The sequence below is a fragment of the Pleurodeles waltl genome, chromosome 10, assembly GCF_031143425.1.
Source record: "Pleurodeles waltl isolate 20211129_DDA chromosome 10, aPleWal1.hap1.20221129, whole genome shotgun sequence".
Taxonomy (NCBI): Eukaryota; Metazoa; Chordata; class Amphibia; order Caudata; family Salamandridae; genus Pleurodeles; species Pleurodeles waltl.
In genome coordinates this window covers 714,538,140-714,553,695 of record NC_090449.1, presented here as the reverse complement: position 1 = coordinate 714,553,695, position 15,556 = coordinate 714,538,140, and the positions used below count along the sequence as shown (strand labels likewise).

Genomic DNA, 15,556 nt, shown 5'->3' with positions numbered 1-15,556 from the left:
TTCTGTACTGCCCTTCTTTGCGCCAACGTACCCCACAAAGAGTTGGTCGTCCACTCGGAACTCTTTTGTGCGGTCAAGGTAGAACGATAACACTCTTTTTGGGTCCAGCCGATGGAGACGCTCCTCTTCCTTAGAGGGATGCGGTGGCGCAAAGAAGGTGGGCAGGGTGATATTTTGACCCAGATGGAAAGGGGTCACCACCTTGGGGAGGAAAGAGGCATGAGTTCTGAGGACTACTTTATCAGGATATATTGTGAGATGTACGGCAGTTTTGATGATAAAGCCTTCAGCTCACTCTCTCTCCTGCCAGATGTAATTGCCACCAAAAAGGCTGTTTTGATTGTGGTAGCCAGAGAGGACAGTTACGTAAAAGCTCAAAAGGAGCACACATCAGAAAAGTAAGTACAAGATTAAGATCCCACTGGGGCATGACAAAAGGCACAGGTGGAAACATATGTACAAGCCCTTTAAAAAAATATTTGTACGATGGGAGACTTGAACAAAGAAGGTTGGTCAGGCAAGCGTAGAAAAGCCGATAAGGCAGCAGGATAGCCCTTGACAGTCCCTAAGGAGGAACGCTGTTGGGCGCGAGATAGAATAAATAAGAGGATATTAGATAGAGAAGAAGAAAGAGGATCAATAGACACCTCTGTACAATATGAAACAAAACGTTTCAACCGGCAGGCGTAAATCGACTTAGTAGAGGGACGCCTGGCTGCCAGAATGACATCACAGATTTTCGGAAGGGAGGTCATAAACCATCAACTGTCGCAGCTCAACCTCCACGCATGAAGCTGTAAAGTTGACAGGTTTGGGTGGAGACCCTTTCCCTGCTGCTGCGACAGAAGATCCTCCCAAAGGGGCAGCCTGACTGGAGGATCGATGCTCAAGTGCAGTAGCTCTAGATACCAGACTCTTCACGCACAGTCAGGGGCCACAAGGATGACTTGGGCCCAGTCATTTCTGATCTTCTTGAGAACTCTGAGAAGGAGTGGTATGGGCTCAAGGCGTACAGGAGGCTTGAGCTCCACTTGATACGAAAAGAGTCTCCGAGTGATAGCCACCTTGGAAACTCCAGCAGGTAAAACTGCTGACATTGTGCGTTCTTTTCAGAGGCGAACAGATCAAACCAAGGCTCTCCCCACTAATGGAAGAGATCTTGCACCACCCCCGAATGGTAATGCCTCTCATGATCCACTACTTATCAGCGGGTAACATTGTCCGCTCTGGTGTACAGAGAACGTGCCAGGTGTTGAACCACCAGGGATATGCCCTACTGTATAAGCCATGTCCAGAGATGGAAGGGCCTCTTGACAAAGGGTCTACAACCCTACCCTGCCCTGTTGATTGCAGTACAACATGGCAGTGGGGTAGTCCGTGTACACCTGCACCAGCAGGAGGCTAGGAGGCCCAGCAGCCTTGGTCATTCTCACTAAAATCCAGGACAGAGGCTGAAACATCGGAATCATAGCCTGAATATCCTGGACTCGCTGCTCTGGAGGATAAGCCCAAAACTGCACCGTGTCCAGAACAGCTCAAATGAAAGTGAACGTCTGAGAGGGAGTCAAGTGTGATTTTGCCATGTTTATAGTGATCCCCAGCAAATGCAGGAGTTTTACAATAGTCTGGAGGTGGGAGATGACAGCCTGTGGTGAGCACGGCAGTTGTTGAGATATGGGAAGACTGGCAATCCTGTTCTCCGCAGATAAGCTGCGACCACTGACTTCACCTTGGTGAGCACCTGAGAGGTGCTGGTAAGGCCAAAGGGGAGCAGCCTAGTGCTCGTGGCCTACCGTAAACCACAGGTAACATCTGTGGGAAGGCAGAATGTGAATATGGAAATAAGCATCTTGCAAGTCCAATGCTACCATAAGTCTCCGGGGTCCAAGGCAGACAAGGCCTGAGCCAATGTGAGCATCTTGAACTTTTCCTTCCTGAGGAAGAGATGGAGGGTTTGCAGATCTAGGATTGGCCAAAGACCTTTGTTCTTTTTGGGTATCAGAAAGTAGCGGGAATAACAACCACTGCCTACTTCTGACATCAGAACCCTCTCTATGGCCCCTTGGCCAAGAGAGCTATTACTTCCTTGTGGAGCAAGGACAAATGGTCCTCCATCCAGCCGATTGTGAGGTGGGGGTTTAGGTGGAGGGGAGGATTGGATGGGGTGGGAGTAGGCCCACTGAATGATCTGTAAGCCCCACCTGTATGATGTTATGGACTGCAAGTGGTGGAGAAGATGGCTAATTCTGCCACCAACTGGATGCCAGTGATCTTGTAGGGCAGGTTGGAGGGCTGTGGCTATTGAGGGTGGTAGCTGTAGCAGACCTCCGGCTACTTGACCCACAAGGTCAGTATGAACCACACCTTCGTCCACGCAGAGCCTGGCCAGCTTACGCGGGCCAGTGGCTGGGATAAGGTTGGTGCAGTTGAAAGCCTCTTCTATAGCCACAAAAGGAGCGATAGGCAGACTGGGGAGGACGCAGGGCAGCTGAGAGGCCCAAGGACTTGGCCGTAGCCTGCGAGTACTTAAAGTGTGCCAGCACCAAGACTGCCTTGTCTACGAAAATACAATTGCCATCAAAGAGCATGTCCATAACGGAACCCTGGCCATCCACTGAAAAATCAGATGTTCTCAGTCACGCATGGCGTCAAAGCGCCACCATCAAGGAAACCGGTCATGTGTAAACCCCACCTAATGGTGAACTTTGCTGCATCTCTCCGTTCCTTAACCACTTGAGACAGAACGGCCCATGCCTCCTCTGGGACCTTTGGCAGCACTTGTACAACTGTGTCCCACAGAGTGTGGAAGTAGCAGCCCAATAAGCATGCAGTGTTCACCGATCGCAATGCAAGTCTAAGAAAACATCTTCTTTCCCAAGCTATCCAGCCTCTTGGATTCCCTGTCTGGGAGTGTGGCAGGGAACACGCCAAGGGATGTAGAGGTTTGGACCACCAAGCTCTCAGTGGTGGGGTGTTCGGTGAGGAAATCTGGGTTCCCAGCTTAGACCATGTTCCCAGTAGGACATCTGTCAGTGCTTAATTGAAAGGGAGCAGAGGCTCGGAAGTGGAAGGTCCCGGCTGTAGCACTTCTGTCAAAATGTTCGTCTCGACTGTCACCAAGGGAAAATCGATGTCCAGGACCTCAGCCGCCCTCTTCACCGCGATAGCATATGTTGCTCCCTCCTCCGTAGCCACAGACAGGGAGAAAGCATGCCAGCATCTGGAGACGTACCCAGTCTGTTGGTATCGCCCAGTTCCTCACATCAGTCCATGATTTGTCCTTCTAACTAGTATTCTAAAGAGTGCAGTGACTCCTCCCATTCTCCCCCGAGGCCTAACCCTTTAGAATAGGGCTCAGGTGCAGACATAGGACACACGGGTACGGTCAGCACTGAAATTGGCATCGGACGACTCCATTCCGGCTCTGTGTCGGATTCGGGAATTCAAATGGGATGGGTGCTGCTGGCGACACCGCGAGTATCGGTGTAAGTTGCGTTGGTACGACCAGCACCAGTCCGGACCCACAGGCAAATCGAAGCAGAGTATGAAGTGGCTGGCGTGGAACCGGATGGGGGCCCCACCGATCACATGGGGCCCGAAGTCTTTTTGGAGGGGTTGCTTGCTCAAATATGCGGTGCAAGGTCTCATGAAATTCTTTAACCTGAGATGGGATCGCTCCGATGACTTGGAGTGGAAAGTAAAGGACTTGGGGCTCCAAAAGCGGTCCAGAAACCTTATCCTCGATTGGGACCATGATCTCCTGGGAGTCACTCAACAAGGTGTCGCCTGCTGGGCCGCTAGTAGCTTTAGGGACTGCTCCCTCAAAGCCTTCTGTGCCATAGCCCGGCAGTCCAAGCAAAGACTTGGAGTTGTGGTCGCGCTTAAGATACCACAGAAATATGAGGTGTGGGTCTGCGCGATGACAGGCGCAACACGATTTAAATCCTGTCTTCCTTGAAGACATCCTCGTACACATAAGGAGAAAAATTTACTCAAAAAAAAATAAAAAATACAACAGTTGGCGACATGTACAAAAAAATAAAAAATAAGAAAGAGGAAGAAAGTAGACAGCCAATGATTTCTCAGACCTTAATTGCACTTGTCTACCCATTTCCAAACTGTACCTGGCACTTTGGCTTGTGGTACAGCTTATCCCAGCAGCAAGCACAAATTCCAGTCACGGAGCTTGTTTTAAACAATCATTGGCAAAGCAAATATGTCTTACCTATGTAAGAACCACTGGCTTAGCCAATGTGTTCTAGCCATGTTGTACACCAATTTGGCTGCTGGTAAGTATGGCTAAAGTTAGTGGCATGGAGTGTTGTATAATGGAATAGAGTGCAATATCAGTATAAAGATTACTAGTTTGGGACCTTTTTACATTGGAAAGGACATCATTCCACAGAACGGGGAGAAGGGGAGGCAGAGAAGAATCTGCAGTTAGAGTGTCCACCAGAAAAAGTGTTACTGAAGGTAAGTAACATGTTTGTCTGATGGATAATTCTAACTGCAGATTCCTTATCTTTTAGACTAGATACCAAAGCAATATCTCCCAAGGTGATGTATCTGTAGAATGGCTCAGAACAAAAAGACCTACAGGACCCAGCAAAGAAAATACCCTTCCTGTTGGACATCATCTGTTCATTTTGCTTCCTGTTGTACCTGGCAGTCACGGCAGTAGTGCTTAGTGAAAGTATATACTGATGCCTTTGTTGCAGCTTGACAGATGTCAAATACAGGTTTTCTGTATGCCAATGCAGTAGTACTAGCCTTTGCCTTCGATGCACTGGATCAACCACTCTGGAGGCTGTTTCTTGGCCAGTGCATAGCAGATTTTGATGCAGGGGACTATCCGACTTGACAAAGTCCTTTTCCACACTATGTTGCCTTTTTTTGCCCCAGAGAAAACTACCAAGAGCCGTTTGTCCACCCGATGGTCTTTGGTGCCATTAATGTAGAAACTTAAAGCTCTTTTTAGGATTCAGCCAAAGGAGTTTGAGGGATAAGGCAGGGCAAAGAACTTTGAAAGAGTGATGGATTAGACCATTTTAAATGAGGTAGTAATGTTGAGCAAAAAGACACCTTAGTCTGCAGTACCATTTTGCCTGTGAAAAAAGGTGGTATATGGTGGCTCCACCAGGATAGGTTGGAACTTGCTTCCGCAACAAGCCAAAGTCACAACAAGAAAAAGAGTCTTTAAAGCCAGGAGACTTAATGGACAGATGAACATGGGTTTAAATGGCACGCACATGAGGAAAGAGATAACCAAATGAAGATCCTACTGAGATATCACAAAGTGTTTCAGAGGAAATAAATGAGTCAACCCTTCAGAAAATCTTGTCACAACTGCTGATTTGAACACTGACAATTAGTAAATGCAGAAAGGCCACAAGGCCTGCCACATAGCTTTTAAGGGGGCCCAATGTAAATCCCTACTGTTCTAGAGATGAAACAAACAACAGAAGATCCAACAATTTGGCCTGCAATCAATCAGTATTATGGATACCACACAAAGCTAAAAACCCGTCCCAACATTGACAGACTTTGTAGAAGGACACATGGCAGCCAAGATGACATGCACTTCGTGAAGATGATCGAGTGCAGTCAACTGCTGCCGCTCAATCTGCACTCACGATTTGCAAATTGTGCAGGTTTGGGTGCAGGAACCTGCAATGCTTCTGCGACAAGCAGCCCTTCTAAAGGGGAAGCCTGATGCTCATGCTCAGAAGCTACAGGTACCACACTCTGTTTGCCCAAGACTTCGGCATGGGCGTTCCTGATCTTCAAAATTTGTGGCAGGAGAAGTAGAGGCAGAAAGGCATTCAGGAGTCCCAGGCTTCAGGTTCCACTGCAGAGCCCGACTATTACAAAAGGCATAGTCCTCTAGCAGGGCACAGAATTCCAAGAGGCCCAGAAGCCTCAGAGCCGCTCTCACCAAGACCCAGGACAGTGGCTGAAAAATTGGGATCATAGCCCGAATGTCCTGGACATGTTGTGGATCTGTATCCCAAAAGAGGCAAACTGGGAAACCAGTATCATCAACCTCTGATGGTGTCGCTGCAACCACTGCTATCACTTTTGAGGCCCTGGTGAGGCGGAAGGGGAGCACAGCATTTTGAAAACTGCCATAAGAATCTAGGATTCTGGCTCGAAAATAAGCTGACAGTGGAAATCCAAGTTAAGAAATTGGCAGCCACCAGTATCGGCCTTCTCCGGACTCTGAGAAGACTATAGAAGTGGCTGCCGAAATCATATGCAGAATGTGGTGCAAAGCCTGATTATCTTGGGACTTGACTATGGGAATTCCAGTCATTAAAAGACTACAGGTAACACAAGATGCAGCAGCCAGAATATTGCTAAAAATTCCTAAAAATCGGTTGGCAAAAGCAGCCCAGGTAAACTTGCATTGGCTCCCAGTGCTTAAAAATCCACTTTAAGGCACTTTGCTTTACTCACAGAGCAATGTGTAAAAAAGGACATACGTTGAGCCAGAGACTTAACACCCTGCGCTCCACAAACCAACAACTGCTAACAGTCCCCAGGATACAGAAACCAAGAGGTTTCCTTGTTCCCAAGCTCTGGAATGCTCTCCCATTGCAAATAAGAAAAACCAAGATGACCTAAAATTCTGAAAAATGTTAAAACTATTCTTTTCAGCCAACTGTTTGGCTAGGACAGGGGCGCTGTGATACCCTTCTGGGTAGCCATGCACTTTGTAAATTTAGGTGAATAGAACAGAAAATGCTCCTGGCCCACCTTGAACTGCATGTAAATCTGTGGGACTGCGGGGAACGTACGTGGATCTAAGCATCCTGCAAGTACAAAGCCACCATATAGTCACCTGGATCCAGGTCAGACGGAATCTGGGTCAGGGTGAGCATCTTAAATGTGTCCTTCCAAAAGAAGGCATTCAGATCGCAAATAGAATGAAGGCCTTTTTCATTCTTTGGCACAAGTTAATATTGGAGTAACAGTCCCTGTTTTGGGGCCAGAACCCCCTCTCTTCTCCCCTTTAGCCTAAAGAGCCTGCATTTCTTGGAGCAAAAGCTCCTCAGAGATTTTCAAATGTGATTGGGAGATGTGGCGTGCTGAAACGGAATGGCATGGCATTGTCTTGTTGGGGGATCTGGAGGACCCACCTATCGGATGGTATATTTTGCTATCGTTGGATAAAATATCTGATCCTGCTTCCCAAATGATCAAAGTGTGCTATTTAAGGGCAAACTAAAGCGGCTTGGAGGTATATGCTGGAAGGGCAAGTGACTTGGAAGTTTGCTGCCTTTCATGGTGTGTAAATTGCCTGCAGGATCGCTGACCAAAAAAGGACGGAGAAGCCTGTTGCTGGTGCAGTAGGCCTTGGTGTGGGTGGAATGTGAACCCTGTAGTGTAGTTTTGAAATGGTCAAATCTGGTAAGTATTCTGTTATACCATGATGGAAAGACCTAGGAAATGCTCTGTGGCCTGGTTTTCCTTAAAGCGTTCCTATGATTGTTCAGCCTTCTCGCCAAACAGGCATGTCTATTAAAGAGTCTTGCACATCTCCAAAGAAGCACATGGACTGTATCTAAGCAAGCCACCGAAATACAATGCTAGTGCCAACTGATCTGCCAAAGGAGTCAGTAGTGTCCATTCCAGAGCAGATTTTGTGGTGTTCTGACCATCCTGGATGGTGTGAGCCAAATTGTCCCAGCATGCCTCAGGGACCGCTGGCAAGATCCTCCCAACTACATCAGCCTTCCCGAGCAAGCACCTGGCACTGACTGACCGAATGGCTTGGCTGGCCGAGAAAAATTCCAGATTACCTAGTGTTGGGTTGTGATGCCTGGAAACCTGCCTGTTCACCAGAGGGCAGACACAGGGCTTGGGTGTCAGTCAGAGCCTCACTAAATGAAGTAAAAGCTCTGGATTATCAGTTTTGACTTCCAATGTGGGCGATTGCAAGTCCAAAACTGTTGCAGTGCTTCCCACCACCAGAGCAAAGGATGCACTCTCTTTCTGAGAGTGGCACTGGAGGAGTGTCCAACTCATTAGCCTCCTCTAAATCCAGCAAAAAAAAAAATCCAGCGTACTCCCCAAAGGCTGATTCGGTCTGGTCAGAGTCTGAGCAGAAAAGTTGTTGGAGTGCTGCTATGCAGCTCCAAGATAGAGGTATGTTTCTAACTTAATCAAAATGAACTAGGGCCAGATGTGTTGATATGGTATTGAGACAGAACCTCCGTCTTGGCCAAGATGGATTGAGCTTGGAGCGAGAGTGGACATTACAATGAAGTTGGCCTCTGTTGCTGGCATCATTGTCACAGGGACTGGTGTGTATTTTAGTGATGGACTGGAAGGCAGCCCGGCATCAAAGTGGAATTCGAGGTGTGCTCTGGAGGCATAAGCAGCACTGAGGGTGGACCCTCCAGCAGTTTTCCAACAGTTTTCCTCAGATCCTTGTGGGCCAAAAGTATGCCATACGGAGCCAGGACACACAACATTTTACCATGGTCTCCCTATGGGTCTCAATTTATTGCAGCATTGCAGACGGGACTGGCAGCTTGAAGTGGCACCACAAGGAATCCTGACATCCCTGTAACTTCACAGGCTTAGTGGTGAGACTAGGACAAATCTTGCTTGAACTTCTTATTCTTCTGCTTGACTCCAACTCACTGAAAGATTTAGATTTCAATAGCAACCTGCCAGGGTAATGGGTCCATGTTTTCAACACAGAGTGGGATTGCGACTTCTGCGGCTCCTGTGTTCGGCGACGTACAGCTTAGCATTGCTGGATTGCCTAGAGGTTCATAAGGAGGCACTCCTCATAGGACTTGGAGTTGTGCACTCAACCCAAAAACCAGAGGTAGACCTCATTGGGATCTGTCAAACACGTTGGTTTACGACAGTCCCTTGAAGGTATAAACCCTGTAGTTTTAAGAGGGGATATAGTGTCCTTGTACACTGGACAAAATAATTTTGGAGAAAGAACTTGTCAACTCGCAAGGATAGAACGTTGGGAGTGAGCTCCGGATATACATATGAAGGTGCAGAAAAAAAGTAACTGACACCAGCAGAAGGGGGGGGGGGATGGGGGGTGCTCATTTGTGTCTGCGCTTGTCACTTCTGGACTTCTGGGGCAGAATAAAGTCCACACTCAGCCACACAATTCCCCCAACTAGCATGCAGGAGAAATGCTGTTCAATTTTTTTGATCTTGTGTGACATGGGCATATTCTAAAGGTAAAAAATCTGTGGTTAGAAGTATCCAATAGAAACTGACATTTGAAAGCAAACCAACCGAAACAGGTTCTGAAAACATAGAAAGTGGTTCCACATTCCCTGTCTGGAAAATATGTGGGATCCAAAGAACACCACTTTGTTGCAGTTCTAGGTTCTTCATGACTAAGGAAGGGAATACTCTACAGAATACTTTAAGGGCTGATATGACAGCCAGTTTCCCAGCAGTCAAGGGACATAACCTCACGTCTGCATTTTCTCCCGAAGGAGCAGCAAGCCTTCCTTGTGCCTAGAAGCCTACCTGTCTGCTGAGAGAGTGAAGGAGTGTGGCTGCACGAGGAAAGACTGTCTAGGAGGCCGCTACTGCCTAAGTCATCCATGAGGTTGAGGTCAGCGAATAGCCATACATGCCGTTCTAATGTCCTTTCTGTACTCGGCCTATGGAGTCCGCATCTGACAAAGTGGAGAGCTGCCAGAGAGAGCCCCCACACAGAAATTTTTGAAGTCTGCAAGTCCGAGTGAGGATGCAACAGCTGCCACCCATCAGCATGGAAAACACTACCATTCTGCACCTGCCCAGACTGCAAATCCCAGCCACAGAGGACCAATGAGCTCGAGTACTGTGTGCGAATGAGGGACTGAAGAGCAGACCTGCCACATAAACTAAGACTGTACTATTATAATCATATGAAGTGGAAAGTGATGTGAACTGTTGGGGGTACATACGCTTTGGGGGTGGGTGACTGAAATGCATATTTCTCTGGGTAGTGCTGTGTCCCATATTAGGCACCAGGGACATGAGATGCTGGTGAAATCCTTTATCAGGGAGTGTTTGGGAGGGAAACCTCAAAATCGAAAGCAGGACTTTAACCCTTCGTTGCATTTCCCTAATTGCACTGTGTAGAATTAATTAACACTCAATGATTAACATACTTTCTGGTATTCAAAATGCAAAGTACCTGCCTGAATAATATATTATTGTGTCTGTTGAGTGTCTGTGGATCAGAACACTATCTTGCTTATAGGTCTCTGGCTGCTTGCCCTCGCTACTATGAGAGTCAAGTGTTGAAATGGGGTTCTTGGCACAATTTGCAGAGCGATAGTTCGGTGTGCCCGAGGACACCACTGGCAAACAAACTCAACCACCACAGTTGAGGCCAACAGCACGGCATCTATCTTGTGGCCTTCCCAAATGGCATCTGACAGCCTGTGGTATCATACAGCTGGGTAGCCCAGACAGAACAACACCCACAACTGCCCCCATACAGCCATAACCAGGTGTAGGAAAGCAAGTGATCCTGGCCTCTACAAAACCACAAGCAACAATTGATCTTACAGACAAATAAGGAGGCTGTAGTCAGCTTATCTGCATATCAGTAACACCAAGGCAAAATAATGTGACTTTTCTAGTGATCTAGTCTGACGTTGTACAAGGAACATTTATCACAAACTATGAATGCAATGATCACATATTTTACGATCAAATATTTCAGTACTCTTCCTAGCAACCAGAAATAAAGAAGTCAAAAGGATGAACTACAAATGAGGGGAGCATTAAAGTAATTTGGCTGTAATGTTCAATCATGACATGATATACAATCAAGCTCAGACCAGTTAAAAACTTTAATTACCTGTGGGGTGTCCTTCTGCATTGGTGTAGTAATCTTAAATTTTGTTCTTTTACTGCTGAATGTCATATTTAATGAGAATGTGGATTCTAGGTCTATATCTTCCTGCAGGCAATAAATAACATTTGCATGTATGTGTTAAGCAATTCATGAGACTGGCTCTTAAGCAAAAAATAAATTATTTACATCACATCATAACACTCCAAAATTAAAAACATAATACTTAATTGTTCAAGCTCTACGCCTAAAACGCTGATCATATTACCACATTGACTATGTCTAATTTGTTCTTCTTAAAGTAGGCTTCTCTCCAAAAAAAATCCTACTTTCAAAAGAAATACATTTGATCATTTAAAGCTGATGAGGTAACATTTATGACAATTCATTTTCCATATTTAAGTAAATTAATACCCCAACCAAAAAAAAAATCATCCCTACTTACAAACTTATTGGAAACCTAGGAAGGAAAATGTTACTTATCCACTAAGCATCTGTTCATGGCATGTAGTGCTGTAGATTCACATGCCATGCATAATCCTGTCATCTAGTGCTAGGCCTGCGTGTGTACAGGTTGTTGTTCTTTGAAGAAAGTTGTTGAAGTCAGGAGGTAGTGTGACTCGTCTTCTACTGGTAATGCGCATGCTCATCAACTCCACTGTTAGATTATTTACCCACATGGTAGGTGAGGATGAAACATGTAACAACGCAAAGTACAGAGATGCCCATGCGAAATAAATTTGTGAGAAACAGTGAAAGTAATTGTAACAAGCACAGACATCCAGGGAGAAGGGTGGGTGCTTGTGAATCTACAGCACTACATGCCAAAAACAGATGCTTACTGGGTAAGCAACAATTTCTGTTCAAGGCAATTGTGGCTATAGATACACACGCTTAACACAGACCATAAAGCAGTCCTTCTCCATAAGCGGTGGCTAGCCTCAAGAAGTTACAGTTGCTTGAAATAGATTACGTAGAACTGCTTGGCCCTCAGTGACTTGTTGACAGACCAGTACATCTACACAATAATGGTTGGTAATGTATGACCATGTAGCTGCTTTACATACACCAACTATAGGTATATTACCTTGGAAGGCCATTGAAACTCCTTTTTTTACAAGTGGAGTGAGCTCTAGGAGGAATGGGTAAGGTTCTTTTAGCTTTAATGTAGCATGTTCGGATACATTTTACAATCCATTGTACAATGACTGATTTAGAAATGACCCTTCCTTTGTGAGGTTTTGAGAAAGCAGCAAATAGTTGATGTGTCATCCTAAATGATTTGGGTTGGTGCAAAGTACAACACTATGTCTATGTATTTGGAAGAAGGGTTCTTCTAGAGTTAGTGCCTGTAGCTCACCAATATGTCTACGAAAATTGATAGCTACTAGGAATGTTAGCTTCTAGGACAAACCTGGAGGGGACTGGAGTGAACAGGCTCAGAGGGCCCATTAACCTTGTTAATTGAATATCAAGAATACATGTGGGAGCTGGTGGCACCCTAGGAGGAATGACTCTGAAGACCTTCCAGAAGGCTGTGATGACTGAAATTCTGCCTATTTTAAGGTATGCGGCTATCACTACTAGATGTAATCCTACAGATGGAAATGCTTTATTAGGGGTATGCAAATGACTTAAGTAACAGGCAATGTGCAGTACCTTGGCTATTAAGAGATCAATGTGTTTGGAATGACAATAGTGAACAAATCGTAATCATTTAGCAACGTAACAGGCCGGAGGTGTAGGCCTGCATGCTTTTTGAAGAATGTCCATACATCGTTGTGGGCGACTGAAGTAACCAAATTCTAGAACTTTGGGAACCAGATTTCAAGGTTGAGTGATCTCGGGTCGGGGTATCTGATTTCTCATGGTTCTTTGCGAAAAGGTTCTGTCTGTTCGGCAGTGGTTCGTGGGGAACTACTGACAGTTCGAGGAGTGTGACGAACCATGGTTGTTGAGCCCATGTGGGGGCCACCAGGATAAGGGTGCGAGATGTCTGCCGAAGTTTACGTACTACAAACAGAAGCAGTGGGAGAGGTGGAAAAGCATAAGCAAATATCCCTAACCAGCACATCCATAATGCATTGCCCTTGGACTGAGGGTGTGGAAACCTGGAGGCAAAGTTTGAGCATTTGGCGTTTTCTGCTGTGGCAAAAAGGTCTGTTTGCAGTTGTCCCCAACATTGAATGTATTGAAGGATGACATGAGGGTGGAGTTCCCACACATGGACTTGTTGGTACCTCCTGCTGAGATCTGCAAAATTGTTGTCCACTCCCAGTAGGTACTCTGCTCCAAGGTGAATGTTGTATCGGAGAGCCCATCTCGAAATGGTATGGCCTAAATAGGAAAGCTGTGGGGACTTGGTACTTCCTTGCTTTTAGAGATAATACATGGCTGTCATGTTGTCCGCCCTGATGAGGACTACCTTGCCAATGAAGTGAGGAAAGAAGGCTTTTAGCACTAGGTGAACCACTAGTACCTTCAGGTGATTTATGTGGCGATGTCGCTGACTATGTGTCCAGTGTCCCTGGACAGTTAGATCTTGTGAAAGCGCTACCCATCCCCTAAGGGACGTCCATCTTTATGGTCCTCTGTGGAACTGCGCCTAGGAAAGGTTGTCCTTTTAACAGGTTGTTAGTGTTCCACCACTGCAGAGAGCTGCAAGCTTAATGACAGACCAATACTAGATCTTCCCACTGACCCTCTGCTTGAGTCCATTGGTGCATTAAGCACTCCTACAACGGACGCATGTTAAGTCTGGCATGAAGTACTATGGCTCTACATGAAGCCATGATACTGAGGAGAAGCATGACTGTCCTCATAGTTACCTGATGACCCTGTTGAAATTGGGGAATGAGTGCCTGGAATAATTGTATCCTTTAAGTATTTGGGTGAGCTATTCCTAGTTCTAAGTTGAGAGTAGGTTTATGGTGTACTGAGTGTGTTGGTAACACGTTGGACAAGTCACACTTTTGATGAGCCTATCGTCTAGGTATGGAAAGGCGCATCTTTTATCTGCACAGGTGAGCAGCTACTAACCCAAGACAGCTGGTGAAGACCGTGGACGCAGTAGTGACCTCGAGCCGGAGCACTTTGAACTGGTAATGCTATTTATTACAAACCTCAAATACCGGCGATGCGACAGGTGAATAGGAATATGAAAGTAGGTGTCTTTGAAGGCAAGAGCGGCATGAAGTCGCCTTGTTGTAATAATGGAATGACATCTTGAAGAGTGACCATATGAAAGTGCTCTGAGAAAATGTACTTGTTTAGGGGTCTGAGATCCAAGACTGGTCTCAGGATCCGTCCTTCTTGGGAATAAGCTAGTATAATGAATAGGCCCCGGTGCCATGTTGGTGGAGTGGAAAGGGTTCTATAGCTTATGGGGCAAGTCTGTGTTTGCTAGGTGGAATGTTGGGAGGTGGGGAAGTGAGCTCAAGACAACAACAATGTCAGATAATATCCAACACCCACTGGTTGAAGGTGATGCTCTGCCAGGCAGGAAAGAACCCTTGTTGTCGACCCAGACAGATGTTGTGTGATTAAAGAGGGATGACTGGTAAGTCAGGGTTTGGTGGTTGTGACAGGTGGTTTGGTAAATCCACTCTTGCCGCTGCCATTGGAGTTGTTGCCCCTTATCGAGCCTCAGTACAATACTCTAGGTGAGGTGGTTTGGGTTTGTGGCTGCTGGTATGAGGTGAAGCTTTCAGGGACTGTAGTTTTGGACCCTACCCATTAAGATGAGTGGCAAAAGGTGCCAAGATGAGAAGGTGTCTGCAACACTCTCATAGCTTCATCCATCTCATTTTTTTGTGATCTTCTCAAGTAGGGTACTTACCTGAGGTCCAAATAGATGTTCCCCATCAAATGGAAGGGCCAGGAGCTTTTGCTGTACTCAGGGTTTAAACCACTTGACCAGAGGCCAGGCATGTCTGCGTAGTAATACGCTAGAGTTTAATCCTCTAAGTGCAGTATCAGCGGCATCAGGAGCACAATGTATAGTTGTGTTTGACATTAACTTACCCTCAGAGGCTATTTGATAGGTGTGTTTCCTGTGTTCTTCTGGGAGGTATTGGAAGAGTTCCTCCATCCTATCCCAATGATTGGCTGATTTTGCAGTCACCCTGTTTCCAGCTGTATCAATCTTTTTACTCTCCATATCTGGTTGAGGGGCTTCACAAGATGTTTGGGAACCTGCTCTTTTATGTGCAGTGCCACTACTAAAGAGTCATTAAATATGTCAGAGGTGTGAAGGAGCACACCCTTAAGCATAGACAAATATTGTATGGAATACTGTGTGTGTGTTTTAAATAAGAAATTTTCCTGCGGGAGCTCAGTATGTAGTTGCACCTTATGGAAGGTGGCAGCCTTACCAAATCAATTGTGGTAAGTAGTAGTGTCATCTGGGGAGATGGTTTTGCTGGGTACAGATCAGGGTTTGTATCAGCTGGTGAGTCAGTGTTGTACATGCCCCGTGGGTCCTCCTGTGGTGGGATTTTAAAGTGTCCTGTCATATCAGCTTCCTAAGTAAGAATGAATTGACTTTGTGGCTTGTCCATCTCTTTCCTGTGTTTGGGTGGAGTTGAAACGTCCAAACTTCTCCAGAAGACAGCTGCCTTTGGGGGATGGGGGGGGGGGGGGGGGGGGGGTGGTGTGTGTGTGTGTGTGTGTGTGTGTGTGTGTGTGTGTGTGTGTGTGTGTGTGTGTGTGTGTGTGTGT

At 46.3% G+C, this 15,556-nt stretch overlaps 1 protein-coding gene across 2 annotated transcripts in view; it reads right to left on the bottom strand.

Annotated features, from left to right (window-relative positions):
- CUL2 (cullin 2) overlaps positions 1-15,556 on the bottom strand; it is a 454,610-nt gene that overhangs the window by 59,269 nt on the left and 379,785 nt on the right. For both annotated transcript variants that reach the window (XM_069211221.1, XM_069211220.1), the window contains exon 19: positions 10,844-10,945. In XM_069211221.1, coding sequence (XP_069067322.1) covers positions 10,844-10,945 — 102 coding nt within the window. The remainder of the gene's footprint in view (positions 1-10,843; positions 10,946-15,556) is intronic.